Here is a 19,618-nt window from a genome sequence, read left to right as displayed (position 1 = left end):
CTGTGAAGGTGGATCTCAAAGAGTCCATTGCAATTTCTTTACAGATGCTCCACAGCAACGCAGACATTTGTAGAGGTTTAAGGGACCGTTCTTTTCAAAACTTTGGAAGCAATGTCACTCTACTACCATCTTTTACATTGATTTGTCAAGTAATAGAAACCAAACCTACTGGCGCAGCAGTCATTTCGTAGCCACGATGCCTTTATGTGCGAAGGCTGCGACTTTACTCTAAAGACTGTTCAGGATGAGTAAACAAGTTCCTCTCAGTAGAAGGCCGCTGTGATGTCTTGGAATTCATTATGCACATGTCACAAAGCTCTCAGGTCCTGTAAGTGGTTGTGATTGGGTTGATTCTGTGAACGTCGAAAATCTCTCAATTTCTGGGCGTCAATCTAATCAAAGGGTATCCTACCACCTTACCTAGAATGTTATTACTGCTGCTTAGTCCTCCTTTCCCTGAAAGGATAGCAAATATTTTTCTTGTGGACTCTCCCACACCCTACTGGAATCATGCTTCATCATCAGGTCGCATCCTGGTCCCTAAAAACAAGGGGGGGGGGGGGGGAGCAACCATCTTCCAAGGAGCACTTGGGATAGTATTCTAATCCCCACAGGGAACAGAAATATTAGGAATACCTAGTGGTCACCCCAGTTTCCCTTTATTTTTGCTGCCACTGATATGCATAAAATAAGAATTAATTACTTGGGTGGTTGAAGGGGAGGATTACTACCCAAATTGCCGTATACTACGTCAACATGTTTCAGCCCTTTTCCAAAGACCAACCAGGGTCCAGGGCTAATTGACACATTACAGCAAACAGAGATTAACAATGTTACTATCTAGTCAAGGATGTTGGGTCAGTTACTCATCAACTGTCAATAACACAGGCCGAATTTACGGCCTCCAGTTCATATCCAATAATCCCCTTTAGTCTCATTCTGCTAGTGTCTGAGAGGTGCTATATCAGTAGAAAATCAATTTGTATGATTTCTCTTTTATTTGGCAGCGCTTAGCTGATATACGTGCCTTATTGTATATCTTGCTCCATTGTTTGTCCGTTAGTCCACTCCTCAATTCCCTTTCCCATTTTGCTTGTGATGTCATATTAGATAAGTGCTGGCAGTCTATTAGCTGTTGTATATAGCTGAGATTGTATGCTTGTTATGATGTTTGTTTTTAAGCTTTTCTCAAAAGGCATCAAAGGCCTAGATGCTCCTTCTTTCATGACAGGATGAAGGGCTCAATGTCTAACATGCGCCTATGCAAAGAGTTCGCATTTAGAAAAACTGAATCGATTTTTGAGATCTTCAAACTTCTTGATATGCCCATCTTTGAATAGCGAGTCCACTATTATACATTTTCTGTACCTACATTTTATAAAGGTCAGTTTGTTCATAGCTGGTTGGAAATTCGGGTTAAAGCAAATATGCATAAACGATGTGAGCCCTCGTAGTGTCGCCGCTTTGCCACTAGTGTGGCACGTGTCATAGGGTAGAAATAATGTCCCCAGCTGCATTGTCTCCATGCAACGTTGAAGTAATTGCTATTTAATGTTCTATTCCACACCACTGTTTGCCAGTTTTGTCTTTAAATCTTTTTTTTAATTTGCAAGCATAGAAGACATGCAATACAGCATACATATGCGAAAGAGTCTGCAAGAAATGTAAATAACATTTGAAGACAGTCGAACAAGTCATTCTGTAAACACACAATTTCCTCACCATAACTCTGAGAAGTGTATCAGGACATAAAGGTTCGCCGTCTATTGAGAACCTATGTAGAGTGTGAGGTATAGGAAGTCAGAGTCATGGAGGGCAACAACATTGTGGAGGAATAAAGAAGCACAAAGCGGTGAGAAGCCAGGAGAATGTATGACCTGCTTGGCGAAGCATGTAAATGTAAATGTAAATGTATTTGAGCTTATATAGCGCACAGCTACCCACAAAGGGTTTCCCGGCGCTTGCTTAGGGAACCCGTCCTGGTATTCCCCTGTGAGATAACCCCAGCAGGGTATCCACAAGGTGAAAGCCAGGCATCCCGCCGCGAGGAGAACAACAGGTCTATAGAAGATGGGTAGTGGTGAGCAAAGAGGATTGGAGAGTAGGCAGAGGGCCCCCCAATATTCTCAGTAGCTTAAACAGCCTAGGAACATCCTCATCATATGAGATGAAGAGGCACTAGTCATCAACAAGTTTCTCAGTTTTGAGTTTGTCCAACTCTACTAATATTCTAAAAGGGTAGCTTGAGAAGTTTTAACGTGAAGTATTGCCAAGACTCTTTTCTACGTGGCCTACGTATGTTTAGCCACTATTGCCGTTTTTTAGGTCGAGGACCGAAGGCTGCGCTTGCGCAGTCTCTGGGAGGAGATTTAGTGATTTGGAGTATGGGGGCTTGTACCCGCCTCTCTCCTCCTCTCTCGTCCATTGGCTGGCTTCCTAAACGGAGGCCAGCCATTGGAGGAGACAGGCGTCACTCCAATAAAGCCCTGTCTCTTTCGGATTCGGGGGGCGTGTTTTTTTGCATTCTTTCTACTGTGACGTCACCCGTCACTCAGAACGCCAAAACACAACCCAGATTCCGAAATTCAGAGCTTTGCGTCTGCCATTTTTTTCCCTGTTTGTGCCGTTTTTTTCATGGCGGAGCTTGCTTGTTCCATCATGTTGGTGAAACCTGTTGGGTAAGCCTGGTCTCTTTCCTTAGCCACGAACATTTCGTATTAAATGTATTAACCCCTACTTTCTTTTCAGGGCACTATGATCATAGGCACAGGGATGCGCTGTACAATGCAGATCTGTAGCATGCCCTCGCGCTTCGCATTGGCCTCATTTTAGAGGTCCCCAATGGATGCTTTCGCTTGTGGAACAAACGTGCTGCATTTTTGATTTGACCGTAGCCGCAGCAACCGGAGGAGGAGGCCGAGGACACGCCGCAAGCGGGACACAGGGCGCTGAAGCCGTTTTTCCATTTGCTCCCTCGACTCCCTCAGCCTCGGCACCAGCCCCAGCCCCCCGCTGATCACCCCCCATCGTGGGTTGAGTAAAGACAACTGAGCCGGGGGCAAACGGGCCGCAGGCAAGACGTGAGATGAGGCTGGGGGAAGCTGCAGGGGGCGTACTCACGAGCAGGCTCAGCGGTGGATTGCCGTTCACGGCGGGCCAGTGTGGAAGCTCGGCGGTCCTGTGCAGTCCTGTACCCCCTGTGCCTGTGTTTGCGTCTGTGTTCCCTACTTTGTTACTCCGCTCCTGGTTTTGCGCTGTCCAACATGCGCCGCAAGCGGGACGCAGGGCGCTGAAGCCGTTTTGCCATTTTCTCCCTCGTCTCCCTCAGCCTCGGCACCAGCCCCAGCCCCCCGCTGATCACTCCCCTTCGTGGGTTGAGTAAAGACAACTGATCCGGGGGTAAACGGGCCGCAGGCAAGACGTGAGGTGAGGCTGGGGGAAGCTGCATGGGGGGCGTACTCACGAGCAGGCTCAGCGGTGGATTGCTGTGGACTGCCGTTCACGGCGTGTCGGTGTGGCAGCTCGGCGGTCCTGTGCAGTCCTGTACCCCCTGTGCCTGTGTTTGCGTCTGTGTTCCCTACTTTGTTACTCCGCTCCTGGTTTTGCGCTGTCCAACATGCTGCCTCATTGCCACACTACCAGACCAGACCGTCCACCGCTAAAACTTTTGAAAAAGAAAAAGGGAAAAAATCTCCAAAACTTGATTTTTGAAAAACTTAGAAAAACTTGGACCCACTTGTGAATGACTGCTCCACTAGGAGGCACTAGAAGCTGCAGCACAGGAAAACCAAAACAAACAGAAAAAAAGCAAACCCCTAAGGGGCAACAGGGAGCAGTGAACCAGCTCGGGTATTTGCTGGTTTCGAAAGGGAAAACCGAGCAGGCAAGAAGCGGGTTGGTTTGATTACTATCATCATCACCATTTGCTCTGAAAAAACTGCTAAAAGGCTGCCAAAGCTAAAAGCAAAAGCTGAAAGCAAAAACTGAAACTTACATACATTAACAGACACTAAACTTATCTAAGAATACAAAACCACTAAAAAATCACTAACAAAAGAGAAGACACACATGGTCTATTGCTGGAGGTGGCTGTTTCCAGCACAAGTTCAGCTCAAGTACAGCCTAAAGATAATCTGCCGAAACCCCAAATATATACGACTGAAAGATCAAAAAAGCAGAACAAAAGAGCAAAGGTGAAATGAAAAAGTAAGGGGGTCATTACAACCCAGTATAAAGAAACAAGCATTTACAATGCAATGGTCTCGGCATTATTAAAGGTAGAGCTATTGGCATTGCTCATGATTTTTTTTTTTTTTAAATCATAAATAAATGGCATTGTCATTTACATTGCCAATAGCTTAATCGCTCGCAAATGCATGACCTATTGGCAATGTAAATGAAAATGCCATTTATTTATGATTAAAAAAAAAAGTCATGAGCAATGCCAATAGCTCTACCTTTAATAATGCCGAGACCATTGCATTGTAAATGCTTGTTTATTTTGCTCATGTATAATTAGAGATTAGAGACTGCAATTGATTGAGGGTTCCTTTGGGTAATGCTATGGGTATGGTTTGAAACAAATATAAGATTCTTGGCAGAATATTCATTTTAATTCTAGTCATCCTGCCAAGCCAGGAAAAGTGGTATAGATTCCACCTTAAAAGATGTTTTAATTTCCCTAAAAGAGCAGAATTAGGGGTTACCACTCTAGCGATGGAGTGGGCTAGTTTGACTCCAAGACACGTAATCACATCTGCTCCCAGTTTAGCAGGCAATATTTTCTGAATTTCTGACACTTGATTTTGTGGCAGGTGAAGCAGCTGAGCTTCAGATTCGTCTAAATTAGTTCGGAATTACACTAGTTGTTTAAATTAGGAGAAAACCTGACATCACCAAACTGGTATGAGAGCACTATAACATAACATAAAAATAAAGATTGGAGGTAACAATTTTCGGGGCTTCATAGTCAAAGTGGGTGCGTTTTGCCATAGCGCTGAGATGAAATGTATGGTATTTCTCACTGAAGTTGATTTATAATACTTAAATATAGGTAAATATACCGCAAAAATATGTCCGATCCACAAACCACCGATTCATTTCCTTCACTCACTGTTCCAGTCTTCTTGCCCACTCCACCATCTTTACATCCTCCTTCACGTTTCTTCTCTTGTATAAAAAAAAGTTTGTCATCATAGACCAGTACCTCAGACTCATTACTTTAACCTCTTGCGTGCTCGTCATGAGGCACAGTTGCGCTGTGCTGTGCTGAAGACGAGCTGAGCTCGTCATGACATGCGCGACGTTCACACACGAGGCTAATTCCTCAGCTGTGCTGATCATACCGAAAAACGGGCGTGGTCATGACAAGCTCAGCTCGTCATCCGCACAGCGCCACCGTGCTGCGTGACGAGCTGAGCTTGTCACGAGCAACGCGGCGCCGCACGTGGCCCCCTCTCCCCCGCGTCGCGGGGGAATTAGCCCAACAGTGATGGGGTTAATGAAAGGAGAGGATCTGGGGGATAACAGAATGTTGTTGTAAAGCAGCCTTAGACTCATGCCAAAGACAGAATCTCACACATCACACCATGGGGCCCATTACGATTGCGGGCGGATCGCCACCGCCAGGCGAGCGGTGGTGATCCGCCCGCCAAATGTCCCTTGTACTCCCCCCGCCATATTAGTATGGCGGGGGGCACCGCGGCGGACAGAAAGACCATCTGCCGCTTTTCCGCCGGTTGTCTTGGCAACCCGGCGGAAAAGGCCCTCCATATCAGGATGTGCCATTTGCAAAGCTTTTCCATGGCGGAGACTTCGCCATGGAAAGGCAGGAGGTGTTCACTCTGGGGGCCCATTGCGGGCTGCCCGGGGGGTTGAGGGGCTGCACTAAGGGGGGGTATCTATGGTACCCCCCAACATTGTCATGAACAAGGTGGCAGGCACCGCGCAGTGCATTTTGGACATTGTGACGGGTGCTGCTTGAAGCACTGCCCCCCACAAGGCTCAATATGTGGGATGCGACCACCAGGGTGGCGGTCGCATCCTAATGAGCACATCAGGACCGCCACACCTCCGGCGGTCTGTCCTGTATATCGTTAAGGTGGCGGGTGGACTTTCGTAATGATGCCCCAAGTGGTTAACTTTAAGGGCGGGTTTCCCACAACTAAATTAATGGAAGTGATTCTAGGAGTTTACGGGGGTTGACATAAAGAGGAGATGGATTAGTGGGAAAAACACCGACTTTCCCACTTCTACTTTAAATATGATAGTTAAAGAAAATCATAACAAAGATAGACACAATGCAGGAGAGTATGAGAAATAGAGCGAGTTGTTTTGGTCAGAGATTGATGCGTGCATGTTTATATTGGCCAGAATTCAGGTCAGTAGGATGCTGGAATATGAACAGATTGCAAAATGTTATGCCAGAAATAATATCTGTACTGTGTGGATTCCTTTAAATGTGACATTCCTAACCTGTATCTGAAACCCATGAACAATTTGACTGATTTGTTTTGCAACATTTACAACAGAAATATCGTGAAGACCTTAACATAAAGCATCACGAAAATCAAAGTTGACATCTGCAGTGGCTGAAGGCCTGCTAATCAGAATTCAGCCACAAGTGTTCTGTTGTAGAATTGTGTTTACTCTAAATTGCCATAACTTTCATCTACCAAAACAAATTTCTGTGAACAGAATAACTGCCCAATGGCGGAGTGCAGATTTGTGGTGCGGCAGTGAAGGAAATACTGTTGCCAAGTTCACCTTATATGCAACATGTCTTTCAGTAGTGCATATGTCCTGTAGTCAGGGTGCAGGACATATACCCAATAAGATTAATTACAACCTTAATTCTGAAACAATTGATAGGAAAGTGCAATTAACACCGAATGTGCAGCTTGAATGTAATGTGGTCCTAAATTGTCCGGTGGGACTGTTAGAATCACCAACGTGACACTCCTACTGCGATTCCCTGTTATGATTTATAAGGCGAATGATTGTATAACTGTATGGTTTGATGAGTGTGCCACGTTGGTGATTCCAGAGGGACTACACTAACACCAGTGTTTGAATAGAATCAGTATGCCATGCATATCGCCACTCCATACCGGTCTATCAGAGGTGGCCGAATGGATGAGCCTGAGCTGCTTGAAGCTTCATGCTGGGAAGACTGAGGTACTCATCCTGGGAAAACCACCTACAATTTGGCAGCAGCGTTTTACGCAGAATTATAAATCTGCCGCATTTGCCACACAATCAGCTGCATAATTTGCAGTTTTTAACAAAAAAATAGTTTTGAGCTAAATAGGTTCGAACAGGTTACTAAAAATGCAGTGACCCTTGCTACCGCACAATCAAAGGCCCTTTGCAAAAGTTGAACTGGTTACCTTTCTTATTGCTGTATCGGTGTGTTAAACTGGCACTTAAAGGTGCAAGTTTAAAATTGTCAAAGTAATCAAGTAATACCATCAAAAAATGTGCCCGAATAATGCAGCATAATTAGCCTTTTCTTGCTGCATAATTTACTCAAACCAGCCACATTATTTGACCCTCCATAGTTGCATATTTCCAGTGGCCCTGACCACTCAAAGTGACCACTCGAATGAAGTGTAACATCCTGCAAAGGCACCTGCCCAAATGAAGATCTTCGTCGACAGGTAAAGGTTATCTGTCTTCCAATTAGCACAATAATCTCTTCTCATTTACTCACCCTTTAAAATCTCAACGTAAACAATCAACGTAAAAACTTGATGGTGAATTCAGATGAATTTAGAAGGTTTAGACAAGTGTAGAACTACATTATGTAAATCGTTAAGGAAGACAAAAGTAATAATGTCTAAATTACAGTGAAAAACTATATTGTAATTCGGTAACCAAATGGATAAACTCACAGTGAGACAAAAACCTTGACGGAAAGTTTACCGTGTGCAAGGGTAAGGACATTGTACAGGCTCCTTACATAGTTCTTCTGCACAAGCTAAAAAACTGAGTGATGTGACCACTAATTTCTTATGCAGTATATCACAAAATGCATAGGGAAGTTTGGGAAAGCAGAAGTTATACTACCAGATTAACCCTTCACGATTTAGGTTTTCTGTTTTAATCTCGTCTGCTCAAGCCTTTACTTATCATCAACCACACGTAACCCTTTACCGATTTTTCTAACATGCCATAATGAGCTGCTGAGATCTTTTAATATATCCGGTGACCGAAACCAAGCAATCGCATAGACCCCACCAGCAGATCAATAAAGAAAAAAAAAAGTCTGATTACATTTTCTTCTCATCTATTATGTTACTCATTCAAGTAATTATTTATCCCACATTGGTAAATGCTCTGCTTTAGATGATAATGTCCCAGCCATCCCCCATCAAAACAATTTTAAATTATGCAGTCTCAGTCCCTCGTGAATCTCGTATTTGCACGTAATCCGCACACCTTTTAATCATTCTTTACTGCTTTATTTGCACAGACCAAAGAAACATGATTGTTTGCTCCCTCCTCTTTAGGCGCACATACGGGCCTGTTATCTGTATATTAAATAAATCCTTTGTTCACAGACTACTGCTCGAACTACTCCAGACTGTGACCCTGATTGTGATCTAAATGGCACTCAATTAGGGCATACTCTAGCATTAATCATATAAGTGCTCTCTTTTCTGATTAAAATCCAAATATAATATTTTGCAGATTTTTTCTGGAGGTACCCGAGTTGATGTATGTACTATTTAACTGTTTTCGAGGGTTAAGGCCCGAAATATATTAATTGATTGATTGATACCATTTTGCATTAGATGATTGGCGCATGTTATAATTCCTTTTGGTGAGGCACTCTGGAAAAAACATACTTTATCTACAGCTTAAAATTAATATTCACGGTCAGATACATATGAACACCCGAAACAGAAACTGACACACATCAAAATGCCCACTCGTGCTACATTCTTAAACAATCACTCAGTGTTTATTTTAGCTAAAATATGTATGTATTTTTTTTTACCTGAGATGTAGCTTGTGTGCTTATTCTTTTTGTCTTCCGCAATCAGATGCTCTTGCAATTGTTTTCCAATTCCTTTTTCAAATTTCTGTGCCAGCTGTTCAGTTTTTCTGAAAGAATCACATGACATCAACCACAACACAAATTCCAGATGCGACATTTTAATTTAATGGGGATCAGACCCACTAAACTCTAACAAAGCAATTTTTCCTTCCTATCCCAGTTGTCCTAGCTCAGAGATACTGCTGAAGCTTACCACAGCCCTCTTCAAAAATGTTGCTTAAAGCTCTAATTAAAACAATCATGAGGCAGAGAGAGCCATGCCTCGATTTCCAGTGAGGCCACCATAAATCGGAACAATCCACACCTGTGACTGCTGAATATCTTTGAGAGACACCTGTCTTTGAATAACAAAATGAGGAATGTGGCGCAAACACAGTTTGTTAAAAATGCCCTCACCCACAGATTGTGGCATGCTTCATCACTGGGCTTGCTAACAACATCCCTGTGCTGACCAATGCTGGGCTCGAGCATAGGAGTGTGTGTGGTGGATGGGATTGGGGGTTCGACAGTACAAACAAATGATTTCAGGGATTAAATGTGCAGAAATAAGGTAAAAGTAGCTCAAGAATATCTTCTCATTTTTTATTCAAGGATTTCCTGGTCAGGATTAAAAAAGTGTGTGTGTGTGTGTGTAGGTAGGTGTGTAGGTGTGTGTGTAGGTGTGTAGGTGTGTAGGTAGGTGTGTAGGTGTGTGTGTAGGTGTGTAGGTGTGTAGGTGTGTGTGTAGGTGTGTGTGTAGGTGTGTGTAGGTGTGTGTGTGTGTGTGTGTGTGTGTGTGTGTGTGTGTAGGTGTGTGGGTGTGTGTGTGTGTGTGTGTGTGTGTGTGTGTGTGTATAGGTGTGTGTAGGTCTGTAGAAGGGGGGTGGAGGGGCTGAGATCTGACCAATTCCAGTCTGATAACTCGTAATCACACTGCCGTCTTTCCGAGTTTCATATATTCAATTGCTCGAATTAGTGTGCGAGTATAAGCGTCTCCCTAATATCCCACATTCGTTAAGGTAAGACTGCCGCGTCCGTGAGCCTCTCTGGACACCAAGAGGCTTGCAGTAATTAAACCGTGGAGCATTTAGGATCGTTTGGGCTACAAGATTTAGGTAAATTCATATTCCGCCTTCCAAAGATGACAGAGCTGCTCCACCTGTGTTGACCTGCTGCCATGCGTTTTATTTATATAGTGCTGCATACCTTAGTCTAGGTTTCTTAGCCCTGAGGTAGTCTCAGAAACCAGTGTATGGGATTGGTTTCCATTCACAACAATATTTACTCGTACATTCTTTAATCTGTGCAGGAAAGTTTTATTCAAAATGTAACTAGAAGCCCCTATTGCCTCATAGGGGTATTGGGAGCAATGCCTTACTCCTCTTGTAATCATGTAGCTCAGTCTTTGTGTAGAGGATATTCTCCTCTGAGTTTAAGGGAGTGATCACTCGTCCTTACTCTTAAGAGAGTGTGCAGGATCTAGGTGCCAGGTTCTCTCCTGTAATACTTCCCACCCTGATGACCTGTGGGGAGAAATTGAGTGGAATAAGGCTGCTATCCGAAGTGTGTCTGCAACCGTGTCTTCCTCCTCCCAATCCTCAGTTCCCATTCCTTCCGGTGTTAAATACCTGTGGAGAGAAATGGAGTGTGGCAACGCTGATGTCTGAGTATCTCCTGCAGCTCACCCTGGTCTAGGACATGTAACAGACAGGTAGCCAACTCCTTCCTAGCTGGACCTCAGACAACCAACGATTGGGTAGAGATAGTTTTGACCCACCCATGCAGTGATATGACCATTCCTCAATGATCACTAATCAGGAGAACCCCTATCTTCTTTAAAGGCCTTTCCGTGTCTTCCCGCTGCATAACTGTTGCAGGGCTGCAGTTCTAGAGGGAGGAGCCCCAAATGCAGGGAATCCAAAAAAAGATTGCTGGGAGGCCATCCTACCTACTGCAGAGGTCCCCTCGCATACCATCAAGGTTAACGCCAAAGAAAGTAGAAAGCAGAGGTGGCCCATTAAGGCACAGCCAATTCACCCCAGAAGCACTCTAACGGGCCATGCAGACATCTGTGGATAGGTCCACATGTTCAAAGGTAGGCACAGACGTTATTGCTCAATTAAATTGGTACTCATTTTATTGACTAAAGCAGTGGTTCCCAAACTTTTGAAGCCAGGGACCCCCAAGCAATTTGTGAGAGTTACATTTCAAATATTAAAACCGTAATTCGAAAAAAATACACACGTGTGCATACAAAACAATTACTCAAAGTACTAAGGATTTTTGGGCCAGATGTACGACCATTTCATTTAGCGCCTCGCAATTGGCGACACATGGCCAGTGGCAAATTGCGAGTCGCTAAATGAAATGTACAACAGTGTGTTTAACACTGCTTGGGATTCCCAATGGGGTCGCAAATTGCGAGGTTCATTAATATTATTGAGCCTCTCGCAATTTGCGAGCCCATTGGGAATGCCAGCCCTCCCAGGTATGGTGGCCTGCTGGGCTTTGCAGGCCACCATGTCTGGGACTGCTTTTAAGCAGTTTTAAACAGAAAATGCAGCCCATTTACCATGCATTTAAAGAAAAATGAAATGAAACATTTTTGTTTAATTTTCTAAGGGCAGGCAGAGGTCCCTGGGACCACTGCCTCCCCTTAAATAATAATTTTACATGCATTTGCAAAGGGGAAAGGGTCCCCTGAGGACCCCTTCCCATTTGCAAATGCATTACCATCTACTTGAAGTAGGTGGTAATTGCGAATGTTTTGCGACCGCAAACCATTTGTACATGGTTTTGAGACTCGCTATTTGGAAGGAAATGCCCCTTCCAAATAGCAAGTTGCAAAACGTATTTAGCGAGTCGCAAACAAATTGCAACTCGCAAAATAGGCAATGCACATGGCCCAATAGGTTTTTGCATGCGCAAACGGGTTCACGAACCCGATCGCACATATAAAAACGGATCATATATCTGGCCCTTAGTATTTAATATTGAAGTAATAGCCCCTCTGTCACATGCATTTCATTTGTTTTATAGCATCTCTCATACCATTGTAGGATACCAGAGCACTTTACATCACACACACATTTAGAGACATTGATTCATACATGTGAATCAGTGTGTATATAAAATGTTTAAAGAGTGCTTGGTCTGGAAAAGCACAAACTCAGGATTCAGAACATAACACGGTGGCTAGCACTGACTTTAACATAAAAAATGTATTTTCACCCAAATAAACCTTTTTAGCAGCATCAGGATAATGAATAACTGGGGAAAAACATAAGTTACTAACTGGTACCATGCAGTTTGCAAGCAGCTCTTTGATGACAGTTTATAGGTCCCTCTGCTACATTACAATTGTCACTTGTGAAGTGCACAGTAACGAAAGAATCTCTGTGACAAAAGCAGTAACTACGAACCTATGCACATAAAATACTGCGTTTTAAAATGCATGTTACACGTTCTTTGCAGTAGGCACATTAACCCTCTGTGCTACATTAGTTAAGTGAAAGCTGCCACTGAACAAAACTCTCCTCACCAGCAGGTACATTAATCACTTGCATGATCTTGACACTTGTATGGTTTCCTGGAAAGCTGCTCATTATACAAGAAACTTTTCTGTGGTTTTAAAACTGTTGCCTACAGACCCCCAGGGAATGTGTCACGGACCCCAGTTTGGGAAACACTGGACTAAAGGATGAAAGCTAAATGAACCCTGACTGGGGGACTCAATCTTAGCATTAAAGTGAGTAGACAAAGTCCTCTCTGCATTATGCAGCTGGGCTATTCTTCTGGCTGTGAAATATGGATTAATAGTTGAAGTGGGTGGCAGTCTTCTTTAAATAATAAAGGCACTATTCCTTACCAGATCCAGTTGGGTCTCAGTACTTTAAACCCCAGTTCAACCCTTGGTAGTTGTTTCATTGAGACCCGCATACACCACCAACTAATCCGATCTACCAAGAAAGCCGCATTCAAAGACCGACTAGATAACAACGCCCACAACAGCAAGGAATGAATATGCTACTTACCAGTATGCATCTGTTCTTGGCATGTAGGGCTGCTAACATTCACATCTAGTGCATAGATCGCCGCCTAGTGTTGGGTCCGGATGATTGCACATTGTTGTCCTGGAAGAGTCTTCGAAGTATCACGAGATAGGTGGCTCCTCCCCTGGACTACAGTGCGCATGGGCATCGACTCCATCCCCAGATTGTTTTTAGCCATTGTGTCAGAGATGGAGTGAAATAGTGTAAATGATGTCCATGCTAATGATTGAATGCAATAATGCTCTGCAGCCGCTACGGGCGCCGGGGAGGAGGGCGGGCGATGTGAATGTTAGCAGCCCTACATGCCAAGAACAGATGCATACTGGTAAGTAGCATATTCAGTTCGAGGCATGTGGGCTGCTAAATTCACATCTAGTGCATAGAATACATAGCAGTCCCTCCATTAACGGCGGCCGCCCGTGCCAGCTGCAGAAGTTTGAAAAAGAGTTCTAAGAACAGCCTGTCCTACAGCTGCCTGCTGCTTGGAATGTACATCTACACAATAATGTTTAGTAAACGTATGTGGTGTAATCCATGTGGCTGCTCTACAAATATCTTCCAAAGGGATATTACCCAGGAAAGCCATGGAGGCCCCCAACTTCCGCGTTGAGTGGGCCCTGGGGGGAACCGTCAAAGTGCGCTTAGCCTTGTGGTAGCAAATCTGTATACACTTAACGATCCACCTGGCAATTCCAGCCTTGGAAATGGGGTTGCCTTTGTGCTGAGCTGAGAAGGCAACAAACAATTGTTGTGTTTTCCTAAAGTCTTTGGTCCTGTCAATGTAGTACATCAACGCTCGTTTGACATCAAGCGTGTGAAGCATTCTTTCAGCCACAGTCTGAGGGTTCTGAAAGAATGTGGGCAGTTCAATGGTCTGATTGACATGAAACTGTGACACCACTTTAGGGAGAAACTTAGGATTAGTGCGCAGCACCACCCTATTAGGATGAACCTGAATGAATGGCTCTTGTATTGTGAGCGCCTGTAGCTCACTAACACGCCGTAGAGACGTGATGGCAATGAGAAAGGCGACTTTCCATGTCAGGAACTGAATCTCACAGGAATGTAGGGGCTCAAACGGCGGTCCCATCAATCTGGTGAGGACCACGTTGAGGTTCCACACAGGAGCCGGTGGGGACCTGGGGGGAATAACCTGCTTCAGCCCCTCAAGGAAAGCCTTAATGGCAGGCACCCTGAAAACAGAGAGGTGCTGCCTGTTTTGGAGATAGGCCGCTATGGCGGATAAGTGTATCCGAATGGAAGCATACGCCAAATTGCATTTGTAAAGATGCAACAAATAGCAAATAATATCAGGAATGGATGCATCCAGCGGGTTGATATGATGTTCTGTACAGTAAACGACAAACCGCTTCCATTTAGCTGCATAGCAAGCTCTGGTAGTGGGCTTTCTTGCTTCTCGGATAATGTCCATGCATTCCGGGGGCAAACCAAGATAGCCAAACTCTAGGACTTCAGGAGCCAGATCGCCAGGTTGAGCTGTTGCGGATCTGGATGCTGAATGTCGCCATGGTTCTGCGTCAAGAGCCTGGGCGTGAGGCGCAGTCTTCGATGCGGTACCACGGAGTGCTCCAGAAACGTGGTGTACCACGGCTGGCGCGCCCACGTTGGAGCAACCAGGACGAGCGTCATCGAGTGCTGCTTCAGCTTTCTCGCCACCAGCGGTATGAGAGGGGCTGGGGGAAAAGCGTACGCAAATCTGCCTGACCAGTTCATCCATATCGCATTGCCCTGCGACTGCGGGTGTGGGAACCTGGCGGCGAAGCTTTGGCATTTTGCGTTCTCCTTTATCGCGAACAGGTCTATCTCTGGATGACCCCACTCTTCGAAATACGGGTGGAGTACTGATGGATGTAACTCCCACTCGTGCAGTTGGTGGCTGTGCCTGCTGAGCAGATCCGCCATCTGATTGTCCTTGCCCGGGAGGTGCTCCGCCATGAGGAAGATGTTCCTCTGAATGGCCCACTTCCACATGCTCTGAGCCAGATGAGACAGCTGCGGAGAGTGTGTTCCTCCCTGTTTCTGGATATAGTACATTGCAGTCATGTCCGTCCGGATCAACACGACCTTGTTGCACAGATGCACCTTGAAGGACTTCAGTGCCATGAAGATTGCCATCAGTTCCAAGTAGTTGATGTGCATCCTCCTGTGTTGTGCCGACCACAGTCCCTGCACCGTGTAATGGAGCACATGCGCTCCCCACCCCTGCAGAGACGCGTCCGTCGTCAGGATAATCTGTGGTACAGGCTCTTGGAACGGTCGGCCCTTGCAAAGGTTATGTGGAGTCCACCAATGCAGAGAGTTGTATGCCCGACCGGTGACCAACACTAGGTCTTTCAACTGTCCTTGAGCCTGAGTCCACTGGTGCGCCAAGCACTCCTGGAGAGGACGCATGTGCAACCTCGCGTGCGGGACAATGAAGATGCAGGAGGCCATCATGCCTATCAACTGCAGAAACACTCTCGCCGGAAGCGAGTGTCGTGGTCTGAACCTCTGAATCAGTGACTGGATGCTGTTGATCCTCACTGGATTCGGCTGAGCTGTAGCAGTCTGAGTATTGATCGTCGCGCCCAAGTACTGCCGCACAAGGGCTGGCTGAAAGTGCGACTTTGGATAATTGAGCGAGAACCCCAGACTGTGAAGAAGGTGAATAGTGCTGGACATATCTGCGGCGCACTGCTGAGCCGACTTGGCCTGAACCAGCCAGTCGTCCAGATATGGGTAGACATGTATGTTCTGTCTCCTGAGATGCGCCGCCACGGTCGCCAGACACTTCGTGAACACCCTGGGGGCAGTGGTCACTCCGAAGGGCAGTACTTTGAACTGGTAATGCCTGTTTTGAATGGTGAACCTGAGGTATTTTTTGTGGGATGGATGGAGTGGTATGTGAAAGTAAGCGTCCTTGAGATCCAAGGTCGCGAGGAAGTCTCCCTGTTCTAACAGTGGAAGGACCTGCTGCAGTGTCAACATGTGGAAGTGTTCTGAAAGAATGTACATGTTGAGCGGGCGTAGGTCGAGGATGGGCCTGAGCGAACCGTCCTTCTTTGGTACCAAGAAGTACAGGGAATAGACCCCTGTGCCTTGTTCTTCTTCCGGCACGAGCTCTATAGCGCCTTTTTGCAGCATAACAAGAACCTCCTGCTGCAATAAGTGCAAGTGCTCTGCCGACATAGGACGGTGTCTAGGGGGAATATTGGGAGGAGGTGATGTGAGCTCCAGACAATAACCGAATTGGATAAGTTGCCGCACCCACCTGTCTGTGGTGATGGACTTCCAGACGGGCAGGAACTGCTGGAGTCTCCCCCAGACAGGTGTCAGATGGTCGGGGGGCAGTGACAGGGAGTCACTGTTTGTTAGCGGCAGAGGAACGGCCGCTGTTGTTGCCTCTGCCTCTGCCCTTGGAGTTGTTCCCTCTGTAACCACCTCTCTTTTGCGGTGAGTACGAGGATTGTGCACCACCCCTGGTAAATTGCGTCTGCTGTGCCAAGTGTCCTCTGGCAACACCCCGATTGCCTGAGCGACGAAAAGTGCTGCTCCGAAATGGCTGAGACTGAAGCGCACCCATGGATTTCGCCGTCTCAGTATCCTTCTTAATCTTCTCAAGAGTGGAGTCCACCTCTGGTCCAAACAGACTGTCCGGATTGACAGGCTGGTTAAGGATAGTTGTTTGTATGTCAGGCTTGAAACCAGAGATGCGGAGCCAGGCCTGGCGTCTCAGCATCACACTAGTGCTGATGGACCTTGCCGCGGTATCAGCAACGTCCAGTGCACACTTAATAGCAGCGTTGGAGATGAGCTTGCCCTCCTGGATGAGCATCTCCGCGCCCTCTTTGAACTCATCAGGGAGGTGTTGCAGAAGCTGCTCTAATGTGTCGTAGTGTGCCCTGTCGTATCTGGCCAACAGGGCCTGTGTGTTGGAGATGCGCCATATGTTGGCTGCCTGCGCTGCCACCCTTTTTCCCGATGCCTCTAGCACTTTAGACTCTTTGTCTGGGGGAGGAGCTTCACCCGCCGTCTGAGAGTTCGCCCTCTTGCGAGCATTGGAGACCACCAAAGAGTCCAGAGGCAACTGGCCCCGAATGAAAGCAGGGTCCCCAGGTGCCGGCCTGTACTTCTTCTCAATCCTAGGGTTCACCACTCGTGCCCTAGTAGTGTCCTTGGCCACTATAGGTGTGGCAGGGTATACTCAGACATGAGTCCCTTTCTCACTGCTCCATCAGGATTCAAGCAAGCCGGGCCGAAGAGGCTGAAATGCCAGAAACCGGTCCCCGGTAGCTTGTCTCCTTTCTGGTAAAGAATTGGCTTGGTAGTTTAGTCTGCCCTGTTCCCATGATGTTCTGGGCCAGGGACAGACTGATTTGCATATAGCCAGGTTCTGAGCTGGGATGGGGCAGTGAGATAAATAACGGTGATGGATCAAGCCCTGATCTTTGGACTGGGTAAGAGTGGTCTGCTCAATTCAGACACTCTGTTCATCACCACCCCCTTTTGTAAATCGATTTTGGCCACTATAGGTGTGGCAGGGTATACTCAGACATGAGTCCCTTTCTCACTGCTCCATCAGGATTCAAGCAAGCCGGGCCGAAGAGGCTGAAATGCCAGAAACCGGTCCCCGGTAGCTTGTCTCCTTTCTGGTAAAGAATTGGCTTGGTAGTTTAGTCTGCCCTGTTCCCATGATGTTCTGGGCCAGGGACAGACTGATTTGCATATAGCCAGGTTCTGAGCTGGGATGGGGCAGTGAGATAAATAACGGTGATGGATCAAGCCCTGATCTTTGGACTGGGTAAGAGTGGTCTGCTCAATTCAGACACTCTGTTCATCACCACCCCCTTTTGTAAATTGAAAATGTCAGTGGCATGTTTCAGCATACCCTTAAGCATAGGGAGAATCTTGACAGACTTTTCGGCAGTAGAGAAAGTGTCGAACAGGAAGTCCACCTCTACTGGGTCTGCATGCATAGGTACACTGTGATTAGCAGCAGCCCTTTCAATCAGGGCATTGAACGCCGTTGAATCCTCTGTGGGAGAAGTCTTAGGCCCATAGGCTTGCGGGTCAGGGATATTCTGGTCGTCCCCCTGATCCCCAGATGGCCCCCAGGAGTCTCGCAGTTCATCAGGGTCATTGCCTTCAGGAAAGGTATACTGTTCCTCCTGCTCACCCTCTGCAACATCTGAACCAGTGGGTGAAGGCTCCGGGCTCGCGACTGGTTGGTAAAGAGGCTCCACCAGTTGAGGAGACCCCGAGAGCGGCTTCTTCTTCTTTAATGGGATCACAAACGGCTCCAGAGGCTGAGAAGTGATCTTCCTCTTCTTGAGCGTCAACCTCCCCGTGTCGGCATCGATGTAAAGCTCCGACTCGTCATCAGAGGGAGCCCGTCGACCCGAATCGCCACTCAGTTGAGTGTGCCCGCCTTCCATCGAGTCCGCGGACACCGACCTGGGCGCAAAAGCCTTAGGCACCACCTTCGGAGGCAGGGTGAAGTGAATCGGCATCTAGGCCTGCTTCTTCGACACCACCGGAGTAGATTCAGAGGGGGCTCCCGGGGTCGACACCGACTCCCTACTACGAATCCGCTTGAGGGAGTCCTGCACCTGCTTCGTAAAGGAAGCGGACGGCTTCGTCGATCCGACTGACGCCCTCGATCCGCCCCCCGGCGAAGACTGGAGCGCGGTCGACACCTTCTTGGGCTTGGGAGTTGTCAAACCGTCCCCAGCGCCACCCGAGGTCTTCGGGTCGGCCATCGACTTCTTCGGCACTGGGGCCTCCAACGTCGCCGACGCGGCCCGCTTGACAGTAGTCCACACCGAGGCCCTTCCCGAGCCCGAGGGCACAGACACCTTAGGGCCCTTAGCCGCATCCACAGTCTTTCGCGGCTTGGAGGCGTGCGAAGACGACGGCGCCGATGACGCAGCCGCCGTCTTTTGTGTCGATGAAGCATCGTCCCCCTTGGGCGTGACCGGTCCGGAAGGTTTCACTTTCGGTTTTGGTTTCTTCGATGGAGGCTCCGTAGAGGTGTCCACCACTTTCGGTTTCAGTTTCGGTAACAACGGTCCCGTAGGGGCGTCCGTAGCCGGGCCGACAGGCGGGGCGGAGGGACGAGGCATATGGTCGTGGGTAAGGCCTTGAGGCGATCCCGTGACCGGAGCCGGAATAAAAGTCTTTTCGGGGCATAGCTCATCCTCCGAGCTATCTTCCACGGCCCCAAACGGTTCTTCGTCGTCCCCTACCTCCTCGATGTTTTCTCCGAGGACGTGGTACCCGACTTCCTTTCCGTAGTCGGCCTCGACCTCCGCCGATGCCGGCGAAATCTGCAGATTAAGCTCCTGCTCCTCTGCATCAGGGTCTCCAAAGATGTCCTCTGGCGCCGGAGCCGATCGGTGGGCCTCAAGACGTGCCACGCGCCGAGACTTGATGGTCTTCTTCGATCGGAATCGGGAACAGGCCATACAGTTGGCCTCGTCGTGGTCCGGCGAAAGACACTTGTTGCACACGGGGTGCACGTCGATGT

The 19,618-nt window shown here is 47.2% G+C and overlaps 1 protein-coding gene across 1 annotated transcript in view; it reads right to left on the bottom strand.

Moving 5' to 3' along the window:
- The window catches only part of CPT2 (carnitine palmitoyltransferase 2), a 92,698-nt gene that overhangs the window by 9,703 nt on the left and 63,377 nt on the right, over positions 1-19,618 (bottom strand). The window contains exon 3 of the mRNA XM_086952458.1: positions 9,002-9,108. Within this exon, the coding sequence (XP_086808584.1) occupies positions 9,002-9,108 (107 nt within the window). The remainder of the gene's footprint in view (positions 1-9,001; positions 9,109-19,618) is intronic.

This window comes from Lissotriton vulgaris, chromosome 1_1, assembly GCF_964263255.1.
Source record: "Lissotriton vulgaris chromosome 1_1, aLisVul1.2, whole genome shotgun sequence".
Classification (NCBI taxonomy): Eukaryota; Metazoa; Chordata; class Amphibia; order Caudata; family Salamandridae; genus Lissotriton; species Lissotriton vulgaris.
This window is presented reverse-complemented; position numbering and strand designations above follow the sequence as displayed.